Source organism: Pollicipes pollicipes, unplaced genomic scaffold, assembly GCF_011947565.3.
Source record: "Pollicipes pollicipes isolate AB1234 unplaced genomic scaffold, Ppol_2.1 Scaffold_3447;HRSCAF=4054_pilon_pilon_pilon, whole genome shotgun sequence".
Taxonomy (NCBI): Eukaryota; Metazoa; Arthropoda; class Thecostraca; order Pollicipedomorpha; family Pollicipedidae; genus Pollicipes; species Pollicipes pollicipes.
Window position 1 is genome coordinate 28276769 of NW_023596297.1, and position 19927 is coordinate 28296695.

General features: G+C 53.6%; 2 protein-coding genes across 2 annotated transcripts in view; both read left to right on the forward strand.

Moving 5' to 3' along the window:
• Window positions 1-121: 121 nt before the first annotated feature.
• On the forward strand, window positions 122-8649 carry LOC119092388 (rho guanine nucleotide exchange factor 17-like; the record flags this gene model as incomplete). Its single annotated transcript, XM_037215350.1, has 4 exons — window positions 122-264; window positions 4635-4751; window positions 5775-5867; window positions 8572-8649. Coding segments are annotated over exons 1-4 (402 nt in total), but the record flags the coding sequence as incomplete, so codon positions are not given.
• Window positions 8650-8727: 78 nt separating this feature from the next.
• Window positions 8728-19927, forward strand: part of LOC119092389 (rho guanine nucleotide exchange factor 17) — a 27538-nt gene continuing 16338 nt past the window's right edge. Inside the window, exons 1-10 of the mRNA XM_037215351.1 lie at window positions 8728-8765; window positions 9181-9321; window positions 9568-9659; window positions 10465-10580; window positions 15784-15890; window positions 16739-16830; window positions 17760-17904; window positions 18464-18586; window positions 18771-18878; window positions 19842-19846. Coding sequence (XP_037071246.1) covers window positions 9209-9321; window positions 9568-9659; window positions 10465-10580; window positions 15784-15890; window positions 16739-16830; window positions 17760-17904; window positions 18464-18586; window positions 18771-18878; window positions 19842-19846 — 901 coding nt within the window. The 5' untranslated portion in view covers window positions 8728-8765; window positions 9181-9208. The remainder of the gene's footprint in view (window positions 8766-9180; window positions 9322-9567; window positions 9660-10464; window positions 10581-15783; window positions 15891-16738; window positions 16831-17759; window positions 17905-18463; window positions 18587-18770; window positions 18879-19841; window positions 19847-19927) is intronic.

Consider the following 19927-nt stretch of genomic DNA (forward strand, 5'->3'; position numbering starts at 1 on the left):
AGAATTGCGTCTCCGTAAAGCTTGTAATGGTAACTTCCTGCTTGGCATGAGTGAGCGTAGAAATGAAATTTTCAGCCCACTCCCACAGCTGAACGTGTTCGGTTGTGATTCGTTCATCCGTCTTTGTTTCAATCCTGAGCGCCTTTTCGCATGCTGCAGGTGCCCGAGATACTCGAAATTCACGAAGACTTTCTGATGGAGCTGAACAGGAAAACCGAGAACTGGACGGCCGAGCAACGCTTCGGTGAAGTCTTCCTCGACAAGGTATGGCGCTTATCACATACATTCGCATACCATCGTGAGGTCGATCAAGCGGATCTGGCAGCGTGCAGTTCTCTTACGTCTGGTTTGGGCATGTGGAGGATTAGTCAAAAAACAATCATTTCCTGCACGTCGCGCAATGAACATCGCACAACTACGAGCAGTCCAGGAGCCACCTTCTGAACATCCGCGTGCTCCGACCACGACACCAGATCTGCCAGCAAGCCCCTTATGTCTGGTGGCTCCTGGCCATCCCCAGCTTGCCTACACTTCCCCGATTTCTGACGTGGCCAGCGGTGACGAGCAGGGCTCGCCAACAGCTAATCGCAGCGTTCGACATGTTTCAAATATCAGGCACCAGCTACGGCGCACGTGCGCCGCCGTTCGGCCCCTGACCGGCAGCGGGAGCGGCGCACACCGCGCTGGCGCCGAACCCCGACAGGCGTGCCCCGGCTGGCGCCGAGCGAGGGCGGCCGGGGCGGCCCGGCGCTCTGCGCCGCGCGCTGCAGCTGACGCGGGCGCACCGGCGCAGCGCCGCTCCAGCGCCGGCAGCCGGTGTTGTGACGGGGCCCGGCACGGACAGGCCCGGCCCGCCCCGGCCGCCTGCCGCCCGTCAGATTAACGTCCCGATCAATCACGACGTGTCGGCTGCAGGCAGCGAGCTGGCGGCAACGGACCGGCGCAGAGCGTCCCATCTGTTAGTGCGGCGTAAATAACGCACGGGGGCTATCTCTTCGAGCCAAATGGACACACACCGGCATAGCGTAGCTAGCTAGGAAATAGGGAGTTCACAGGTTTGCTCGCACGCAAACGCATCTGCATATTTACATACGTGCTTCAGCATAAGCAGTACTAAGAATCACTACCAAGCAAGTGTGCAGGGTACAGATCCATAAACGGTGCATTGGTTGTTCGACAACGCATGTGGTATTTCAACATTCAGCGTCTCGAAAACCGGCCCTGTTTTCAACTAACTTTGTGCTTTAACTATAGAGCTGTAGCTGGTTTACTATCTGGGACCGATTTCACCAAAACAGATGTTTTTCTGAGTCAGATCTGTCTGCCTCAGCGCAGTTTTTTGGATCATTCTAGTGATAGGAGATAGCGGACACATCGCTTTCTGCCGAATTTTGCAGGTGCTGGGATTGTGGTTTGTGCGCGACAGAATTACCTTTGGTAGGTGTCTGACTTTGTCGAAAACTGTTGCTTGGGGATGGTTCTCACCGCCTGCGTTGGAAGGGTCTTTACACCGTTTGCTTTAAATACCCCAAGAGTAGGAATCCAGTTGACTAAGCTTCGGGAATGTGGTAACGAGACACATCGAAGAACTGCTTAGCCGTGCTTCCTCCGAAGCGTGGTTTTAGCTCCTCCGCGATCACGTTGGCGGCTCGGGGCAGTGCGCGGTCCTTGTACAACCACTCCGCGTTTCTTTTGAGGCTCGCTTTCATTCCAAGAGCAGCTTAGACTTCCCTCAGCACACACATGATGCCGGAAAGGGTTGGCCTCGTGCCAGGTACTAATAATAATTCAAAGGATCCTATTACAGACACGCTATCACCGGACTGCCTGGAACGAACTGCCGAATCGATGGTAGTGAAAACTTAAACACACATGTGAGACCGGTCCCTCAAAGTGTGAAGGCTTTGATGAACTCGAGCCACCAAGGTAAAGACAACATAAAACGGTATCAGGTTTTTTGGGACATCCGGAACATCACCACTTATTCCGGTGAATTCTAGCGGTCATCGAGTAAAGTTTCATGGCATCCATATTCCTCGCGCTGTGTCAATTCAGAAGCAGAGAATGCAAGCTGAAAAAATTATAAAGTAAACAGCAAGCTGTATTGTCACGAATACCACTTGTCCTAGCCTTTCCCGACCCGCCACTCCAGTCTCCACATTGTGCCTGCACTCCGCTTCCTTATCCACCGAGGCGTTACTTCAGCATCGACTGAAAGCGCTTCCACGGCCACAGCTGACCTCTGGGGTCGCCGACCGCCAGGGCGCGGAGCTGGGCGACAGTTACCGACCGCCGGGCGCGGAGCTGGGCGACAGTCGCCGACCGCCAGGGCGCGGAGCTGGGCGACAGTCGCCGACCGCCAGGGCGCGGAGCTGGGCGACAGTTACCGACCGCCGTGGCACGGAGCTGGGCGACAGTCGCCGACCGCCAGGGCGCGGAGCTGGGCGACGGCACCGACCGCCGGGGCGCGGAGCTGGGCGACAGCACCGACCGCCGGGCGCGGAGCTGGGCGACAGTCGCCGACCGCCGGGGCGCGGAACTGGGCGACAGTCACCGACCGCCAGGGCGCGGAGCTGGGCGACAGTCGCCGACCGCCGTGGCGCGGAGCTGGGCGACAGTTATCGACCGCCAGGGCGCGGAGCTGGGCGACAGTTACCGACCGCCGTGGCGCGGAGCTGGGCGACAGTCGCCGACCGCCAGGGTGCGGAGCTGGGCGACAGCACCGACTGCCGGGGCGCGGAGCTGGGCGACAGCACCGACCGCCGGGGCGCGGAGCTGGGCGACAGTCGCCGACCGCCGGGGCGCGGAACTGGGCGACAGTCACCGACCGCCAGGGCGCGGAGCTAGGCGACAGTCGCCGACCGCCGTGGCGCGGAGCTGGGCGACAGTTATCGACCGCCAGGGCGCGGAGCTGGGCGACAGTTACCGACCGCCGTGGCGCGGAGCTGGGAGACAGTCGCCGACCGCCGGGGCGCGGAGCTGGGCGACAGTTACCGACCGCCGTGGCGCGGAGCTGGGCGACAGTCGCCGACCGCCAGGGCGCGGAGCTGGGCGACAGCACCGACCGCCGGGGCGCGGGGCTGGGCGACAGTCACCGACCGCCGGGGCGACTCACTGACGGCCGGGCCGCCGCGTGCCAGCGCCGTCGGCGCTCCCCTGCTTCAGGCTCTGTCCTCATCACCAGACGGCAGACAGCTCGCAGCCGCGCCTTCCGCTGTCCAGCCGCCGCCCACCACGGCCAGCACGGCACAAGAATGCGCTCTGACGAATGGGCGCGCCTTACAGTGAACACGAGCACATGTGACGGGATGGGAAGACGTTTGCGGAGGGCTAGGCGGCAATGAGAGAAGGCTCTGCGTCTCTGATGAGACTGAGTTTGGCTGGATATAGACAACCGAATGTTTACATCAGAAAGTTTACTCAGCGCGTGTTATTTGTAAAATGCTTATTTTTCTATCCGTTTTCTGAGCCTTCCACGGGATAATCAGTGTGTGGGACCAAAGGGTACATCATTGCAGTGGAACGTGCAACAAAATGTGCCGAAGCATAGACATTTTATAACTAAAGCCAAATGAGCAACTTTCCAATGAAGTCAGAGCAGTTGTAGACGGCCGCCACGTCGAAGACACCGAGGTTTCAGGTGCACTGTATTTGATGACTGCCCATCGCCAACGCCGCGCATCAACTCCTCGGGGGCGCTGACAGGGAAACAATGAAACCTCGGAAATGGACAGACTAGACCTAGAACTAAACAGAGCGGAAACAGACAGAACAGAAACTAAAATTAGCAATACAAAATGATTACGAAAATAGCATGGACTGACTAACACTAAATTAGACCCAAGATGATAGCGAACTAAGTGAGTCAACATACGAGAAGCGAGCACTAAATCAAACTAGAAATGCAAACGGTACACCGACTACACAATAACACGACACTGCCGTTTTTGAGACACGAGTCCGTAGTATCCATGCACATGCTGGAAAAGGATAATAAGATGGCAGGCATTCTGTTTGAGCTATTCGAGGCATTTTCATGTTGTATTACTCACTGCAAGCTTATGACAAATGGGTAAATAAAGATTTGGTGTAGAAAGTAACTCGCATTATCAATTTCATTTGGTTCAGTGGGACTGTATAACCAGCAATTAAGCGTTATCATGATGAGAAATATTCACATGGTATTGAAGTCATGGCTGCACATACCATTAAAAATTAAACATATAGGTAAGTCACTAATAGATGACTGTGTGAGGCAAAATTACTGCCCAAACATATTTTGAGCAGCAAATCTTAGAGCACGATCCACGGGCCCATGGCTGGAAAACCTGGACGGGGAATTCTAAAACAGCAGCTGAACACATGGCCTGCCTGTGCATCTGGCTTCGCCAGAGACGTCAGGCGGCCGCGCCCCAAAGGTACGTGGGTACCTCTGGGGCGCGGCCTCCTGACGTACCCAGCGCCCCGCCCGAAACCGCCAGACAGAGCGGTGTCGCCTCTGACGCGCCGGGAGGGACGGCACCGAGCCTGGCGTGGGTGGGTGACTCGGTGACCGATGGGAGCACTGGGGGCGGGTGACTTGATGACCGACGGCAGCGCTGGCGCGGCGCTGACGCTGACGTCACGTGTTTCAGCTGACGCATACCGCCGTTCTGGACACCTACACGGCGTTTGTGAACCACTGGCCGACTGCCAGGGAGGCTCTGCTGCGGTCGTGCCGGGCCAAACCGGAGCTGGCCAGGTTTCTGGAGGTAGGCGATGCTACCAACGTCTGATCGCTCGTCTCACGTACAAGCGTTTTGGCGTAGAGGATTGGCGTGCTTGTAAACTGGATTCATTCCTGATCCAATGGTGGGTTTAAGACACCCATAGGCACACTACTTCGCGTGCATCGCAGCAGAAGCCACTTTTGAGCTGGATCATTCGCAGCCATGAACTGGCTCGGAGCCGCTTTAGCTTCTTGGCGATTAACAATTCAGCGTGACGGGACTCGACAGCCATGCGAGAGCAGCCTGACTGGGGTCTATTATTATCTGTCAGTTTTACGACACGATTTATTCCCAGTCACCGATGGAGCCGAACTGATGTAGTTAACTACCGCGCGTCCCGCACCGAACTGGCCCTCAATTAACGCTCCGAGAGTGATGGTAAAGCCGTCAAGCACCCTGGCTGCGCGCCAGAGCGTTCGACCGACGGGCCAGGGTCGGTTCGGCACCGTTGATACTTGGTATGACGTCCTCCAAACCGCTTTCATTTGGTGCCGGTTCATCGATAGGATGTGATGATGGCCGGCCGAAATATGCGATGACTCCCGTGCTTGTGTATTGCACAGAGAAAACCCAAACGTCGATTCAGTCGTAACCACAGTGAGGCAGTAAAAGTCGGCGGAATGAAATGCATCGGAAGGGTCGGTCGTGAAGTCGGTTTCATCGGTTCTGTTACGTCAGCAGGGCGTCGTGCATGCCGATGAGCTCCCGCAGCTTAGTCACTTCTAGAAATCTGACAAATTTTTTCTAGCTGGATGAGCGGCAGCGGCATGTACAAAGTCATGGTCTTGATCGCTTGACAAATAATTAATAATTAAGATAATAGATCAAGAAAGTAAACGCCTCAAATCTTTTGTGAGCTCTGTAATGAGCGAGACACCGTATGCTTATAAGTGGAAAGTCGGCTACAAAGCGATGGCAACACGATTAGGTCTCTACCGCTGAGTCATCGGAGGTCCAGCGTGCAGTGGTGGGTTCGGCGCAATGCTGACGCTGCGCCTATGGCAGGCTCTGGAGCGATCCAACAAACGAAAATTGAGCCTCACCCAGCTGCTCATCATGCCGGTGCAGAGGATTCCACGATACGAGCTGCTTCTCAAGGTAAGGTTAGCCAAGTAATTTGGATGGACGTGTCGTTGCCAGCGCGGTGACCAGACCGCACCGCCGCACCAGACCGCACCGCTTGCTTTGTTTTGTCGTCACGGATACGAATCAAATGTTTCTATCAGGTGAGAAACAGCGCCTGACATGCTGTAAGCGCTGCCTGTGTAATCGTGCTACATCCGCCTTTTGATCCACTTTCACGCTTAACCCTACACCTTTTGTACGCCTCGCCACCGTGTTTTGACCGCGGCCTCCCCCGGGCGGATCGACTTAACGGCTACCAAGGCTGCGAGTCAGGCCCGAGCAGCCGCGCAGCCCGCACACAAGGCGGCGAGGTTCTCTGCGGGCTTAGCATCGGGTGGCGTCTATACGGCGTGGTTCCCTGCGGGGTCAGTATTGAGCGCGCGGCGGGGTTCCCTGCGCGGTTAGCATTGGGCGGGGTCTAGACGGCGGGACTTCCTGTGAAGTTAAACATGGGCGGGGTCTAGACGGCGGGACCCCCTGTTGAGTTAAGAATGAGAGGGGTGTTGACGGCGGGGTTCTCCCTTAGGAGTTAACATCGGGCTCCGGGTTAATGTAGTATGACCACAGTACTAAACCATCCTTTACTTAATTTCCGCATCCCACATCTTTAGAGCGGCCCCTGCCGGTCGGCAGAGCTCTGTAACAATGACAAGCTACATATATATGTATACACACAAATATATATATATATATATATATATATATATATATATATAACTATAAACAACCGACTGCAAGAAGCCGATGTAAGTGCATGCAAGCGTGGACGTTAAAGTCATTAGTGCCACAAAAATATAACTCTAAAGGCTCAATGTGCGCACAAGTAAAGCCATGAATTCGCCATTGCATCAGCCTTTTAATCAACCTCGGCCTGCCAAACATGTCTTCAGGCGATTTTGTCTCGAATACGGAAAGGCTGAGTCTCCCTGAATGTGTATAAAATAACAACCAACATCAATGCCGGATGTGTTATCCCTTCTGGACCATTCGTTTTGTTCGCGGGGCCCGTTCCCGAAATGTCATTACTACAAAACCGTGCTGGCAAGAGTGTAGTTTCCTATTCAGTTGGAGGGGGGGGGGGGGGACCCTAGTCTCCTCCACTCAACCTAGGCTTCAGTCCCTCAACTTTGGGAAGAAAGTGGGCCAAATCAGGGGAAACCTGTTTGGTGGCATACTTTGGGGCAGGCTGGGTGATTTTACACTGTTCAGCCCCAACTCATTTTGTGAAACTACGCCCTTGCGTGTTGGCCTTCCACTGACCTCATAACCAAAGCGGACAAATTATGATAGCGGTGAGAAAGCCCTTGCTCTCTTGGTTTCTCCGTGTTATGAGCTCGGAGTTCTTATGCTGACGGATACCGACCTTCTATGTACCCGGGAGGTACATGCCTATATGCTAACCAACGTTTCACACAAACATTGGTTTTAGTGGCAAAAGCCGACACTCAGACTGTTCCACGACCTCTCTGTCCTGACTCCCGACCGCGCGGCCCCGCGGCACCGCGGCTCCTTAAAGAGCTGCCATTGTCCGTATCCCGGACGAGCTCAGTCAGGGTGAGAGGTCTCAACAGGTAGCCGCGGCTCCCAGCACAAGCGTACGTGCACTTCGAATAGGGGTGGTTCTGGAAGAGTTATGTGCTGGCCAGCAGCTGAACGGATGCGGCATGCTTTAGAATATGGCGGTGTGTACACAGGAGCTGGTTCCTAGACAAGAAAGCAGTAAGCTTTCGGCAAACGACTGAACCCATGCGAGCGCGACCAACACTACGCGAGCGATGGCTCGCGTCTGTGAGGCGCAGCTGTCTCGAACAGATGCGATGGATGTTTGCTTGTTTATTTATTCATCACGTCACTACTAGAGCAACACTCAGTCGACAGGTGACGTGTCTCGTTAAAACAACACGTTCTAGCCACCACTCATCACCAATTAAAGCAAAACGGATAACTGAAAGACCAATGCGTATGCTACAAGCATGAGGTGTACTGCATCGCACCTTATCTAAACATGATGAAGCGTTGGTGAAATAAGCCTTCCTCGTAGTCCTATCGATAGATAAACAGGTGCTAACCTTCCTCAACAGCCTACATAAGAAATGACCATCCAGAAATACAAACGCATGAAACCTGCGCTTATAGCACGTTTCCGACCCCAACATCCGCAATTCGAATCCTAGAACGCTATTTTATGTGTGTCAGTTGACATCAGCATCTCCCGGCTCACGATCACAATCTCAACGGCCCAGTTCTCCATCCGGGCGGCGGCGAACGCCCCTGGCAGCGGCGGCGCCTCTGATCCTGTCACTGCCACCTCACCTCTCCAGTCTTCCACCCGGGCGGCGGCGAACGCACCGGGCAGCGGCGCCACCCCTGTCCTCTTACCGCAGCCTCACTTTACCGGCCCAGTATTCCACCCGGGCGGGACGAGCGCGCCGGGCAACGCCAGGCAGCGGCAGCGCCTCGGCCCCTCTCACTCTGCCACCTCACCTCTCCAGTATTCCACCCGGGCGGTGGCGAACGCGCCTGGTAGCGGCGCCGCCTCTGCCCCTCTCACTCCGCCACCTCACCTCAGCGCTCCAGTCTTCCACCCGGGCGGGGCGAGCGTGTCTGGCAGCGGCGCCGCTTCCACTCCTCTCACTGCCACCTCACCTCACTGGCGCGCGACCCCTCGTGTGGGCAGCAACTGGTGGCACACACGCCGACGGAGCACCCGGACCTGCGGCCGCTGCGCGAAGCCTGCAGCGAGATCCACCAGCTGGCGGCGCGCATCAACGGCCTGCAGCGTGCCACGCTGCGCGCCGAGGCCCGGCAGCAGATGCTGCGTCACATGGAGGCCGCCGTCGACGGCCTGGACGGGCTGGTCACACACGACAGGTGAGACGTGCGACGTGGGGTGCCGGGAGGTTTGGTGTACTGGTGCCGGGAGGTTGGGACATATTGGTGACTACTGGGAAGCGGAGGGGACAGATAACAGCTAGGAGTTTGGATGCGTTGCAGGCGGGCAGGAGGCGTTGCAGGAGGGCAGCAGGGGGCCCTGCAGGTGCTGACGTATGCCATCTTAAAAACTCCTTACTGCTCTCCTTAAGAACACGAAGTTTTACGAGTATACTCAATCGTATATCATAAGGGCCTGCGTCTGCTCATAAGTCTACCAGCTATACGTAACCCTGGCCACACGTCTTGTATACAGTGAATCAGTGTGACAAAATCCATTAAAATATATACAAAACCAACTATGTGCGAGCTGTCCTCTGAAGACTTTTGTCAATCCTGCCTTTCCACTTAAAAGGGAGTTCTTGCGACACGACGTGGTCACCATGACAACGTCGGCTGGCACCAAGAGGGAGCGCTGCCTGCTGCTGTTCAGTGACCTGCTCGTCATCGCTGGCATCAAGAGGAGGCCGGGCAGCACTACACGCAAACAAACCCCGTGAGTGTCACTGAGAGCCCATGGTTCTGCTCTGCCATCAGACGTCATCGCTGTCCACAGCCGCTGACTGGGTGTCGGGCATCCTCTCTTAAAGGCCCGGAAGCATCGCCTTAATTCTGTTGCAGCTCTTGACTTGCAGTGTGACACTTTTCCATTGTGATCATTGCACCATTTTCTACAGCCGGGCTCTGTAAGCAAGGCTCGACAAGATGTTAATTTGTTTTAAAAATGCAAACGATATTGCAGGCCACTGCACAACAATTCAACGAATGGGCTGGAACCGAACAAGTACAAATTCCTGATGAAGATACCGCTTTCAGATGTCATCATAGCAAGAGGTCAGTGTTTTCGGAACAACACTCTCCTGCAGAACCGCAGATCATTTATCAAACACAGAGAGCGACGTCTACATCTAAGTCGTTCAAAGTCACTGCCACTGGGTGATCGTTGTCATGGCCGCTCAGCATCACCATGGGGTCAGCTTCTCATTCGTACAACAAACTGAATGCACACCAGTACAGACCAGTCGCTACCATGAAGTCAGCTTCTCATTCGCACAACAAACTGAATCCACACCATTACAGACCAGTCGCTACCATAAAGTCAGCTTCTCATTCACACAACAAACTGAATCCACACCAGTACAGACCAGTCGCAACCATGAAGTCAGCTTCTCATTCACACAACAAACTGAATCCCCATCGGTATAGACCAGTCGCTACCGGAACGCGAGCCGGCAAACGGATGTTCGCATGCTCAGCACCGTCTCCGGACAATGTCTTGACTCCCTTAGCTCGTGATTCGTCGGAATACATGAACGAGAACGTGCCGAAGAAGCCCACGCCTCTCATGCAAATGTCCATGTAGCGTGATGTGTGTATGTTTTTGGACACGTATGTTCACAGCTAGGTGATGTGTTGCCTTTCTGATGCCGTGAATGACAGGTCGCGCCACGTGAATGTTTCCGACAATACGCTTTTACTGACGTTCAGTACACAGGCCTGCTGTAGACATGGTCTGCTGGCACCAAAGGACGGTGCCATGAATGCCGGAAAGTGGCACCTCACCATGCTGTGTCACGGCCACGGAGCACTGGGGCAGATCACGTGCTGACCCGGCTGCTTGACTGGGTGATCGATACAGATCACTCCGAGGAACCGAGCGTGCTCATGAAGGAGGTGGAAAGGATCGACCAGGACATCAGCACGCTCCGGCAGATGGGCGTGCTGGTGTGCAAGCTGCACAGCAATCATCACCAGGTGAGGCATACAGTAATCATCACCAGGTGAGGCATGCATCAGTCATCACCAGGTGAGGTGTGCAGCAACTATCACCAGGTGAGGCATGCATCAGCCATCACCAGGTGAGGTGTGCAGCAACTATCACCAGGTAAGTTATGTAACAACCATCACCAGGTGAGGCACGCAGCAACCATCACCAGGTGAGGTGTGCAGCAACTATCACCAAGTAAGGTATGTAACAACCATCACCAGGTGAGGCACGCAGCAACCATCACCAGGTGAGGCATGCATCAGCCATCACCGGGTGAGGTGTGCAGCAACTATCACCAGGTGAGGAGTGCAGCAACTATCACCAAGTGAGGCATGCAACAACCATCACCAGGTGAGGCATGCATCAGCCATCACCGGGTGAGGTGTGCAGCAACTATCACCAGGTAAGGCATGTAACAACCATCACTAGGTGAGGCACGCAGCAACCATCACCAGGTATAGCATGTAACGACCATCACCAGGTGAGGCACGCAGCAACTAGCACCAGGTTAGGCAAGCAGCAATCATCACCAGATGAGACATCACCAGGTGGGGCATCACCAGGTGAGGCACGCAGCAACCAACACTAGGTTAGGCACGCAACAACCATCACCGGGCGAGACTCGCAGCAATCAACACCAGATGAAGCACGCAGCAACCATCACTAGGTGAGGCGCGTCAATACCCATAACCAGCCACTGTGCTAATTGGACGGAAGGCCAGAGTTGCGGTGAAAAAGTATTTACTCAGTATATGCTCAAGCTGAATGTAATTTTCGTAGAGTTGTGGAAAGTTCCTAAGCGTCAGCGCAGCCTCAGTGGCCCAAGCCTGTTCGCCAGCACGGGGGATGGCTACGTGTTTGGACTGCGGCTGGTACCTGCCCTCTCACGTGCGCGGGACCCCGCTGGTCCGGGACCCGTTAACCGCGTCACCCTCCCCTGCGGGACCGTTTGTATGCTGAAGCGAGACTGGGCTCAGAGTTCATCATGACGCGTCCCGGCTCGGCGTTTGGGGCCCCCATCATGCCATCTACAGAGTGTTGTAAGCCATGAGCCGTTTATGACTGTTTTGACGGGCCATCATGACGGGATCAAAGCTGATGAACGCTTGCATCTCTTCGAAAGACGACTTCCGTCATTATTAGCTCTCCCGCTCCGCTTCATTAGAAAACGGTGGTCTACGCGGGTAAAGGCTTTTCTGCGACATTTACTGATACTCGCAAAATGATGTGTATGAAACAGACACTAACTGCTTCGAGATAGCTTTATTTTGCACTTTTTAATCTAGTAACCTAAGTTCCTTGTTTAGAATAGGCATATCTTTGGAGACTTCCATGCGATATCAGAGGACAAATGACCCCACAAAATGGACTGGCAGTCCCGGCTGAATCGGAGCTCGAAGTAATCACCTAGCCATAAGGTGGTCTGTCAAGACTCGAGCGAATGAGAGATGAAAAAAAAACACGGCAAATAATACGACGACGCGGTTCTTTTCCGAGATCGTGAATATCCCAGCAACTAAGAAGCTCACGCGAAAGGTGTTCAGGAGAAAAACGCATTGGAAAGGTCCTGGACATGACACTGAGGTCTCAAAAGTGCCTTTAGGTTTCCTTGATTTAATATTAAGACATGCAGGGCTTTCCGACTCTGTCTTTTTTTGAGGAGATGTCGTCTGACTCTTCGGACTTCTCTGAGACTTGTGAAGCGCTGGAGACACTTCAACTTTCCCTCCCAGCTTATTTGCGAGATCCTTACAAATGAAGCCTGCAGCCCCCTGGATAGGATCGATGTCGTTTAGGGATGGAGGCAGGCACCTTTGAGCCTGTGTTTAAGTTCTAGCTTCAGCACAAGCTCACACTCCCCAAACGTCGCCCGCCTCAGAGCACGCCAGAGCCAAACAAACAATCCTATTCCCACCACGCATCCGGGTGCAGCAGAATAAATAATCATATCAGGCTCGCTAGATTTAGAAACCATAGTGTGTTTAACAAGCTGTGCTGTTCGCCAGCCGATGGCTGTGCTGACGTGCGGTCTGGAGCCAAACAGCTTTAACACGTCCTGCGCGGAACACTGCGAAGCGGCACCCACCTTCTCAGTCATACGCCACGGTGGCCCTTGTTGCAGCATGTGGTCCAACACTTTGCATTATGTTCCCCTTCTCGGAAAGGAGTGCGTTACATTTTTATACTTTTCACCGGTTGTTAGATAGCGTCCGATTTGATCGGTAATACCAGTTTTCTCGAAATTCGTCTGGATAGCTCAGAACTTCGATTTCAAGAAGCCGCTCCGATAGGAGAAATCTCATCCGGATCTGTGCTCATCACCTTGAAAGAAATACCTTTTATTTGCTTTGCTTTTTCAACGTGTGTATTCTGTGGCGTTTTAATGCACTAGTTCGTCGAAATGCTTGCACACTAAATGTTACGAAACCCTGGCACACTCTATTTAGGGAAAACACAAATGCGGTCATTATAGCGCGAATTCAACGAAACGTCGCACTGTGACTTCAATTTCTCCCTTATGAAGGCTAGCACAGTGATTCTCTTCGAAGCACACTTTGGCTTCAAGTAACATATGTATCACGTGGTCTATATTCCTTTCAGCTGTGATGGTTCTATGCGTACCTTGAGGTTGAATACTTTGTGTCGGGAACAGGATCATAAGGGCATGGGTATCCAGGTACAGTATAGCTAGATATATAACATACGCATGTTAGAATTACGTGAAACATTTACAGTTATCGCTGATGATTAGGCAAGCATTGACTAAACATCGCCAGTTGTATGTTGCTAGCTAGAATGACATACACTGCAGGATAGATTCAGCATGCTTTTAGCATACTTTAATTTACTGCACACAGAAATCTGACTTATGAAAAGACGGATCTACAATACATAATTCTCATCAGATGTTTCAACTTTTAATCACTGCTTTTGCAGCTATCTCAACCCAAAATTCCTCGACCTACGTAGTTTCCCGAACCGAAACCACTTTGCGACGTCACTCTGTCAGCCATTGAATGTGGTCCACACCACCTACCGGCGGACAGGTATAGAGTGACGTCATTGCAGGCTGACGTCCCACCGGACTATCAGAAATAATTGTTCGATTTTTGAGTGCCTAACTTTTCAGTTTTTGCAATTTATTCCCTACTCAAAACCAATCATGTCACGTTCATTTTTCGGCTTGAGGGAGCGACTTATCTCACGTCTACCATGAACCCAAACATAACTTCACGCTCTATTAAGCGACAACATTGCTCCGCTTTTACAGCTTGTTTGGCGTAAGAAGACCACAGAAGTTCCAAGCTTTCTCTAAATGAATCCATATTTTTTAGGCAGACAGTGGCCTTCAGGTGACCTTAGGCGATCTGGGTCGGCAGCTGTCGGAAATCGGGCACAGCTATTCTCGGAAAATCGTTGGCGGAACGCTCCTGTTTCCGATTACGTAAGATGAAATTCAAAGTTCAGCTACAGGCCTGCGCTACATTCCATGAGACATCACTCTAAGTTCCCAAGTAGTTTCTTTGGCAAACGATCTGCCACATCTGACAGAGTGATCAGAACCAATGCGGGAGCTGAACGGATAGAACGCGGTGATCTGACGCAACATAAACATGGCTGCTCCATTCGGTTGTTGGCGTAACGCCAACATACGGGAATGCATTTAGACTTATAACATTAGAGACAAAGGCAATAGGTGACGTGCTGTAGCACCGTCCCAAAAAGTATCTGAATAAGAACGTAAATAACACAAACATACAAAACACTAATACCAAATAAACGAACCAACATATCAATAAACATTTAACCTAAAAAACAGCATAAATGACAAAGAAAAACACAGCTAAAAGCACAAAACACGAACAAAACACAAATGCAACTCATGCACCGAACGCTATCTTTAAAGAGAATGCCTATCAGCATTGCGCAGCAACATTAATATATAATAGGGAAATTAACTTAATTATTATCGAGTCCTCAGTGTACTGTCAACGGTCTTTCACAGCAATACACTTCTTCCTTTCTTCGTAGCCCCAGTGTAGCATGAGTCCGTGATATCTGCAGCTGTCACGATCTCCGTCGTCATGACGACAGCAGAATTAGTTGAGAGCCGTTGTCAGCTGTTACGGACTTGCGGTACACTTTTGAGCCGTTTTAACCCGCGCGTTGCAAGCCTGGTATGAGTGATGTCGGTACAAAACCCACGTTTGTTATTGGCTCAGGAGGCGGCAAAGGTCAGTTATCGAGATGAGCAGTCCAAAGCCAAAGTGCGCCTCGAAAACAGCCACTGTGATAAAACGCCAAAGGAGAGAAATCAAAACCATGGCATAATATTTTGTTGAATTCGCGGGATAACAGCCTCATCTTGCATGTTTCGTTTTCTAAGAAAGGTATTTCAAGCTTTCACAGCATTCACTACACAAATATTTTTACAATAAATATGTTGCAAGCATAGAACACGCAAGCCCGAAAAAACATGAGAAATTGCAATGTATTTCTTTCATAGTGCTTGGCATGAAATCCATTGCTCTTTTTCCCGCAGGGTCGGACTACTTTGAATATAAATTGTGAGCTTTTTAGAAGGCTTTCGGGAAAACTGGCGTTATGAATCAGTTTTGACACATTTGGTCTAACAGTCAGTCACATACACAAAAAAGGTGGCATACTCCCTTTTAGTGGCGTTGTGACTAAAAAATGGATTGATAATCATGGCCCAACTAAAACTACATGTTCTTTGTTTTATTTCTTGGTTGTTAGCTGAAATAATATCAGCAAGTTATCACCAATTCATTGATGGGCCATTTCCGGTTTGGAATTTTCATAACGTAGGTCGATCACATATCTCGCGAGATTCTCAGAGTCACGGCGCCAACGACTACGAGAATTCGGCGATGTGTGCCCAGCTTACAGATCAGAAAACGGACGACTGGGTACGATCACTTTATAAATAAGCTCCAAAACCCATTGAAAACCCCGGAGGTGATTGCAAGGACAGTCAGCTCGTGGCAAACCCTGTCCAATCAGATCTAGGCAAACCAAAATGACACACTGCCACATGTTGACCACAGCCACGATACGGTGATATAGCGCCGCCGTAAAGAGGAACCGAGTTGATGACATCATCCCTCCTCGTTGCCAGGTGAAGGGGCTGGTGTATGAGATGATCACGCCACTGTTCCCAATTACCAGGTGGAGGAGCTAGTGCGCGAGATGGCGCACGTGCTGAACCGGGAGCTGACGGAGCGGCACCGAGCAGACAGCCAACTGCTGATGCTGCGACTGCAGGTCACCAGCGAGTGAGTACCCGATTCCGGTCAGGGTTCAGTGGGTCATGTCAGGGTTCATAGACCGAGGCCAGGGGTCAGAGACTCTGGTCAGGGGTCAGAGGGCCAGGTCAGGGTGCTGGGCTTAGGTCAGGGGTCAGAGGCCTCCGAACAGGAGTCAAGAGAGCAAATCAGGGGTCAGGAGCGCAAGTTGGAGCTAAGAGGCTTAGGTCAGGAGTCAGTGGCTTAAGTCAGGTGTCAGGACTCTGGTCAGGGTTCACGTCAATGGTCGGGTCAGAGGCGCAGTTAAAACATCAGGAACTCGGGGTGAGTAGCAGGGGCTTTGCCCGGCGGTCAATAACTCGGGTCGGGACTCGTGAACTCAGGTCAGGAGTCATTGATCCAAGTCAATGCTCAGGGACTCGGGCCGGGCGGCAGAGGCCCAGGTTCAGGGTGGGGGCTCCGTGACCTGCGCTGCCGGACATCATGTATCCGTAGACACCGCTGTGTCAACAGGGTGCATAACTGAACGGGAGTGAGAATCGGTGCCGCCCTCCTACACCCCGTGCCACCTGAGGTGTCATTCGGACGTAATTTACGTGGTTGGGACGGTGGCTTTCGTTACATCGCTGGAAAGAGCGTTGCTGTCTCAGATCTCAAAAGATCGTGGATGTGAGTAATTTGCTCGCCGTTAGTCCATACCACTGCCATGAATTGTTTGAATGTCTCACTTGAAGGCACATTCATACTGGCTTGATTTACACTCCCAGCCCTCGCAAATTTTCAGTGTTAAAAATATCAAAGAACATCATTAAGTTGATAATAAAAATCCAAAACTGTGCCATATTCCACACCTATGATGTCAATATGTCTGTTTTTAGGGAGTGCACGGAGAACATCACCGCAAGCTTCAGCGACGTGGACAAGCGGGTGACCTGGGAACAGCTTTTTAACCAGACGAAACACAAATTAGGTACGTACTGCGTTGGTGTGCTGTCTAAATTAGCACCCAAGCTACGTCGTCAATAGGACTTCACGACGCACCCAGCCGCTGAGAACATGCGGCAGGAAGGGCGGGAAGAGCGCTGAATCGACCCGGTGCTTACCGGTTCACAGACGGCTGCTTAACCGCTGCGCCATCGGCTCCTCCAGTATCTGATGTACATGCATGATGTACATAGTGTCATTATGATTGACATTCATCCTCTTTGTGGCCACCATCGCAACGAGTGCATGGGGCACGCAATTATTGGTCGGACACCTGCAGTTCCGCTCTACTATGCTTCTATCGGTGGCGCTGCTTAAGATCCGCTGTCTGGTCGGTTAACACCACCGCGCGCATCGGTTTTGAGCGAGGCCATTCAAAACAAATTAAACGTACGATTCAACCAAGGTGCCAGTATGATAAAGCCAGGAGCTGTCAGTGTCCGCTGCTTTTGAAGACCGCAGCAAGCCTGCTATGGTCTGCCCCGCTCACCGCCCCCCGTGACTCTGCCCCCGCTCACCGCCGGGCTCTGCCCCTCTCACCGCCCGTTGCTCTGCCCCCGCTCACCGCCCATGGTTGCCCCCTCTCACCGCCCGAGCTCTAGCACCGCCCGTGCTCTGCCCCCGCTCACCGCCCGGGCTCTGCCCCCTCTCACCGCCCGTGCTCTGCCCTTGCTCACCGCCCATGGTCTGCTCCCGCTCACCGTCCGTGGTCTGGCCCCCGCTCACCGCCCGTGCTCTGCCCTTGCTCACCGCCCATGGTCTGCCCCCGCTCACCGCCCGTGCTCTGCTCCCGCTCACCGTCCGTGGTCCGCCCCCGCTCACCGCCCGTGCTCTGCCCTTGCTCACCGCCCATGGTCTGCCCCCGCTCACCGCCCGTGCTCTGCTCCCGCTCACCGCCCGTGTTCTGCCCCTCAGTCGAGAGCTTGGATCAGCGGCCGGTGCCCCGCTTCCTGCAGCCGATCCCCGTGAGGAAGACTCGCGCTGGGCTCCAGTTCACGTGCGCCGCTCCCACGCTGGCGCCGCACACCGAGAGCGGCAAGGACGTCTGGGTCTGCAACAGGTCATGCCGGATGCGGTGATGGAGAGGCGTACAGCAGGCGGCAGCATAATCGGCATCATTTGAGCTCAGGGAGGGCTCAAATGATGCGTTTTAGGATATGCGTCAAAAATGAGGGTTTTAGCTGTGTCGTGTTCATTATCGCTGCTCCATAATATGAAGGCACGCATTCGGCTGCACAGATGTATACATTTCTAGTTGCCCAATGTGCAAATTCGATGTAAAGCAAGAAGGTGATGTTTTCCCCCAATATAAATCTGGATGTAGTGTTGTTGTATGATATTTTCATGCAGATGACATGTTTGGAAAACTGACACTCTCGACACAAAGCCCGTCAACACACAGCACACAAGTATTGTTTAATGTTAAACCATGGGTTTCTTGCTAAGTGGGATGCACCAATGAACACTAAGTACGCAGAGCATATCTCCTTGCATCTTGGGTTTCAAACACGAATGTTTCATGGAGCAAAACCAGTCGCCCGATACATGGGCTGACATGTTGTGCACTAATGCTATAGCGCCAGCGGGAAGGATAACCTGTTGTTCTCCACTGTCTCCAGTGACGGCTACGTCGGCCAGATCTGCACGCTGAGCCTCCGTCCGGAGCCGGCCGTGACGTCCTGCAACGGCGTGTGCAACTCGCGCATCCTGTGCATGGTGCCAGTTCCCAGTCACCCGGCCCGGTAAGCGTGACCTAACCGGTGAATATGATGAACTTCTACGCTTGCTTTTCCGCTGGCATGATAACAGTTGAAGCAGCCAAGTTGAAGCCGTGTTTTCTGGCTGGCTGGCGTTGAACCGCGGCGGGTGAACGGGTGGCACGCCGATCCGCCGATGATGCGTTGCTGACAGCGCGTGCAATTCCAGCAGGCGCTGCCGGGTTCAGTTCGCTGCCGATGACGCCGCGCCGAGGTCGGCGGGGGAGGCGCAGGGCCGTGCCGCCCGGGTGTCCAGCGGGCGCAGCAGCTCCGACAGGTGGGTGTTGTGAGCCTCGCGCGTCACCTGCTCCGCCGAGTGCGCCGCGCCCCGCCCCACCAACGCCCGCCGCCCCCCCCCCCCCCCGGCGCTGCGCGTGCGTCAACAGGCTTCTCGCGGGGGCACCGCTGGCACCGGCGCGCGCAAAAACGGGGCGGGGCGCCTGCAGGCCGCCGGCCCGATAAATACGCAATCATGCGCGTGCCCCGAGGCTACGATGATGTTTGTTAGTGGCGGCACGGTCGTCTGCGTTATTCATTTGCGTCATCGATCGGGAGGGTCGGCCGACGGCGACCGGACGTCACCGGCCCCCCGGGCGCCGACGCCGACCGCCGTCCGCCGCCCGGTGGCGTGTGGCCCGGCCTGTTTAACAAGTCATGACCTCGACACACGACCGGCGGGTCCGCCGCCCCCCGAGGGCGCGTGGTGATAGCGGCCGTGATTTGCGGGGCGGAGGAATGCTTGGCAAACTAGGGTGGGGGATGATCCATGGGTGCACGAAGTTCAGAGGCGTGCCGAGATTCACTGCGCTGCTGAGGCGCGGTTGGTGATCCGCGATTTTTGAGAACCTATTCAGGGAGTAAGATGCAGCAGAGAAAGTAGTGATGGGTGTAACCTATCAGTAAGGAGTGTACGGTTTAGTTATTTCGACCAACGCTTGCATACTATAACTCGATGATCATCTCTGCTTTGCGACAATGCCGAGCACTTCTAGGATCACATATCTCCGGTTTCATTTAAAATATTTAATCTGAATCTTTAAATGGATTTATTTCTTGAATCAGAACTCACGCTGAGCAGAGCTTATTGCGTGAACCCTAACCCCCACCATCCGATCGGGCAATTCCAGATCAACAGTAAAATTTGGTGCCGAAAGTTGAACACAAAACAATGCTCGGCGTGATCCGCCCTGCACTCGTTACGTCACCTGATCGCTAGCCCGACCGCTGCCACCGGCCGCAGGCCATGCCTGTCAAGGTCAAATGGCGAGCACCTAAAGCAGCCTGAACCCACCCCGGCACGGGTGGGTGGAACGGAAGGCAGGCATG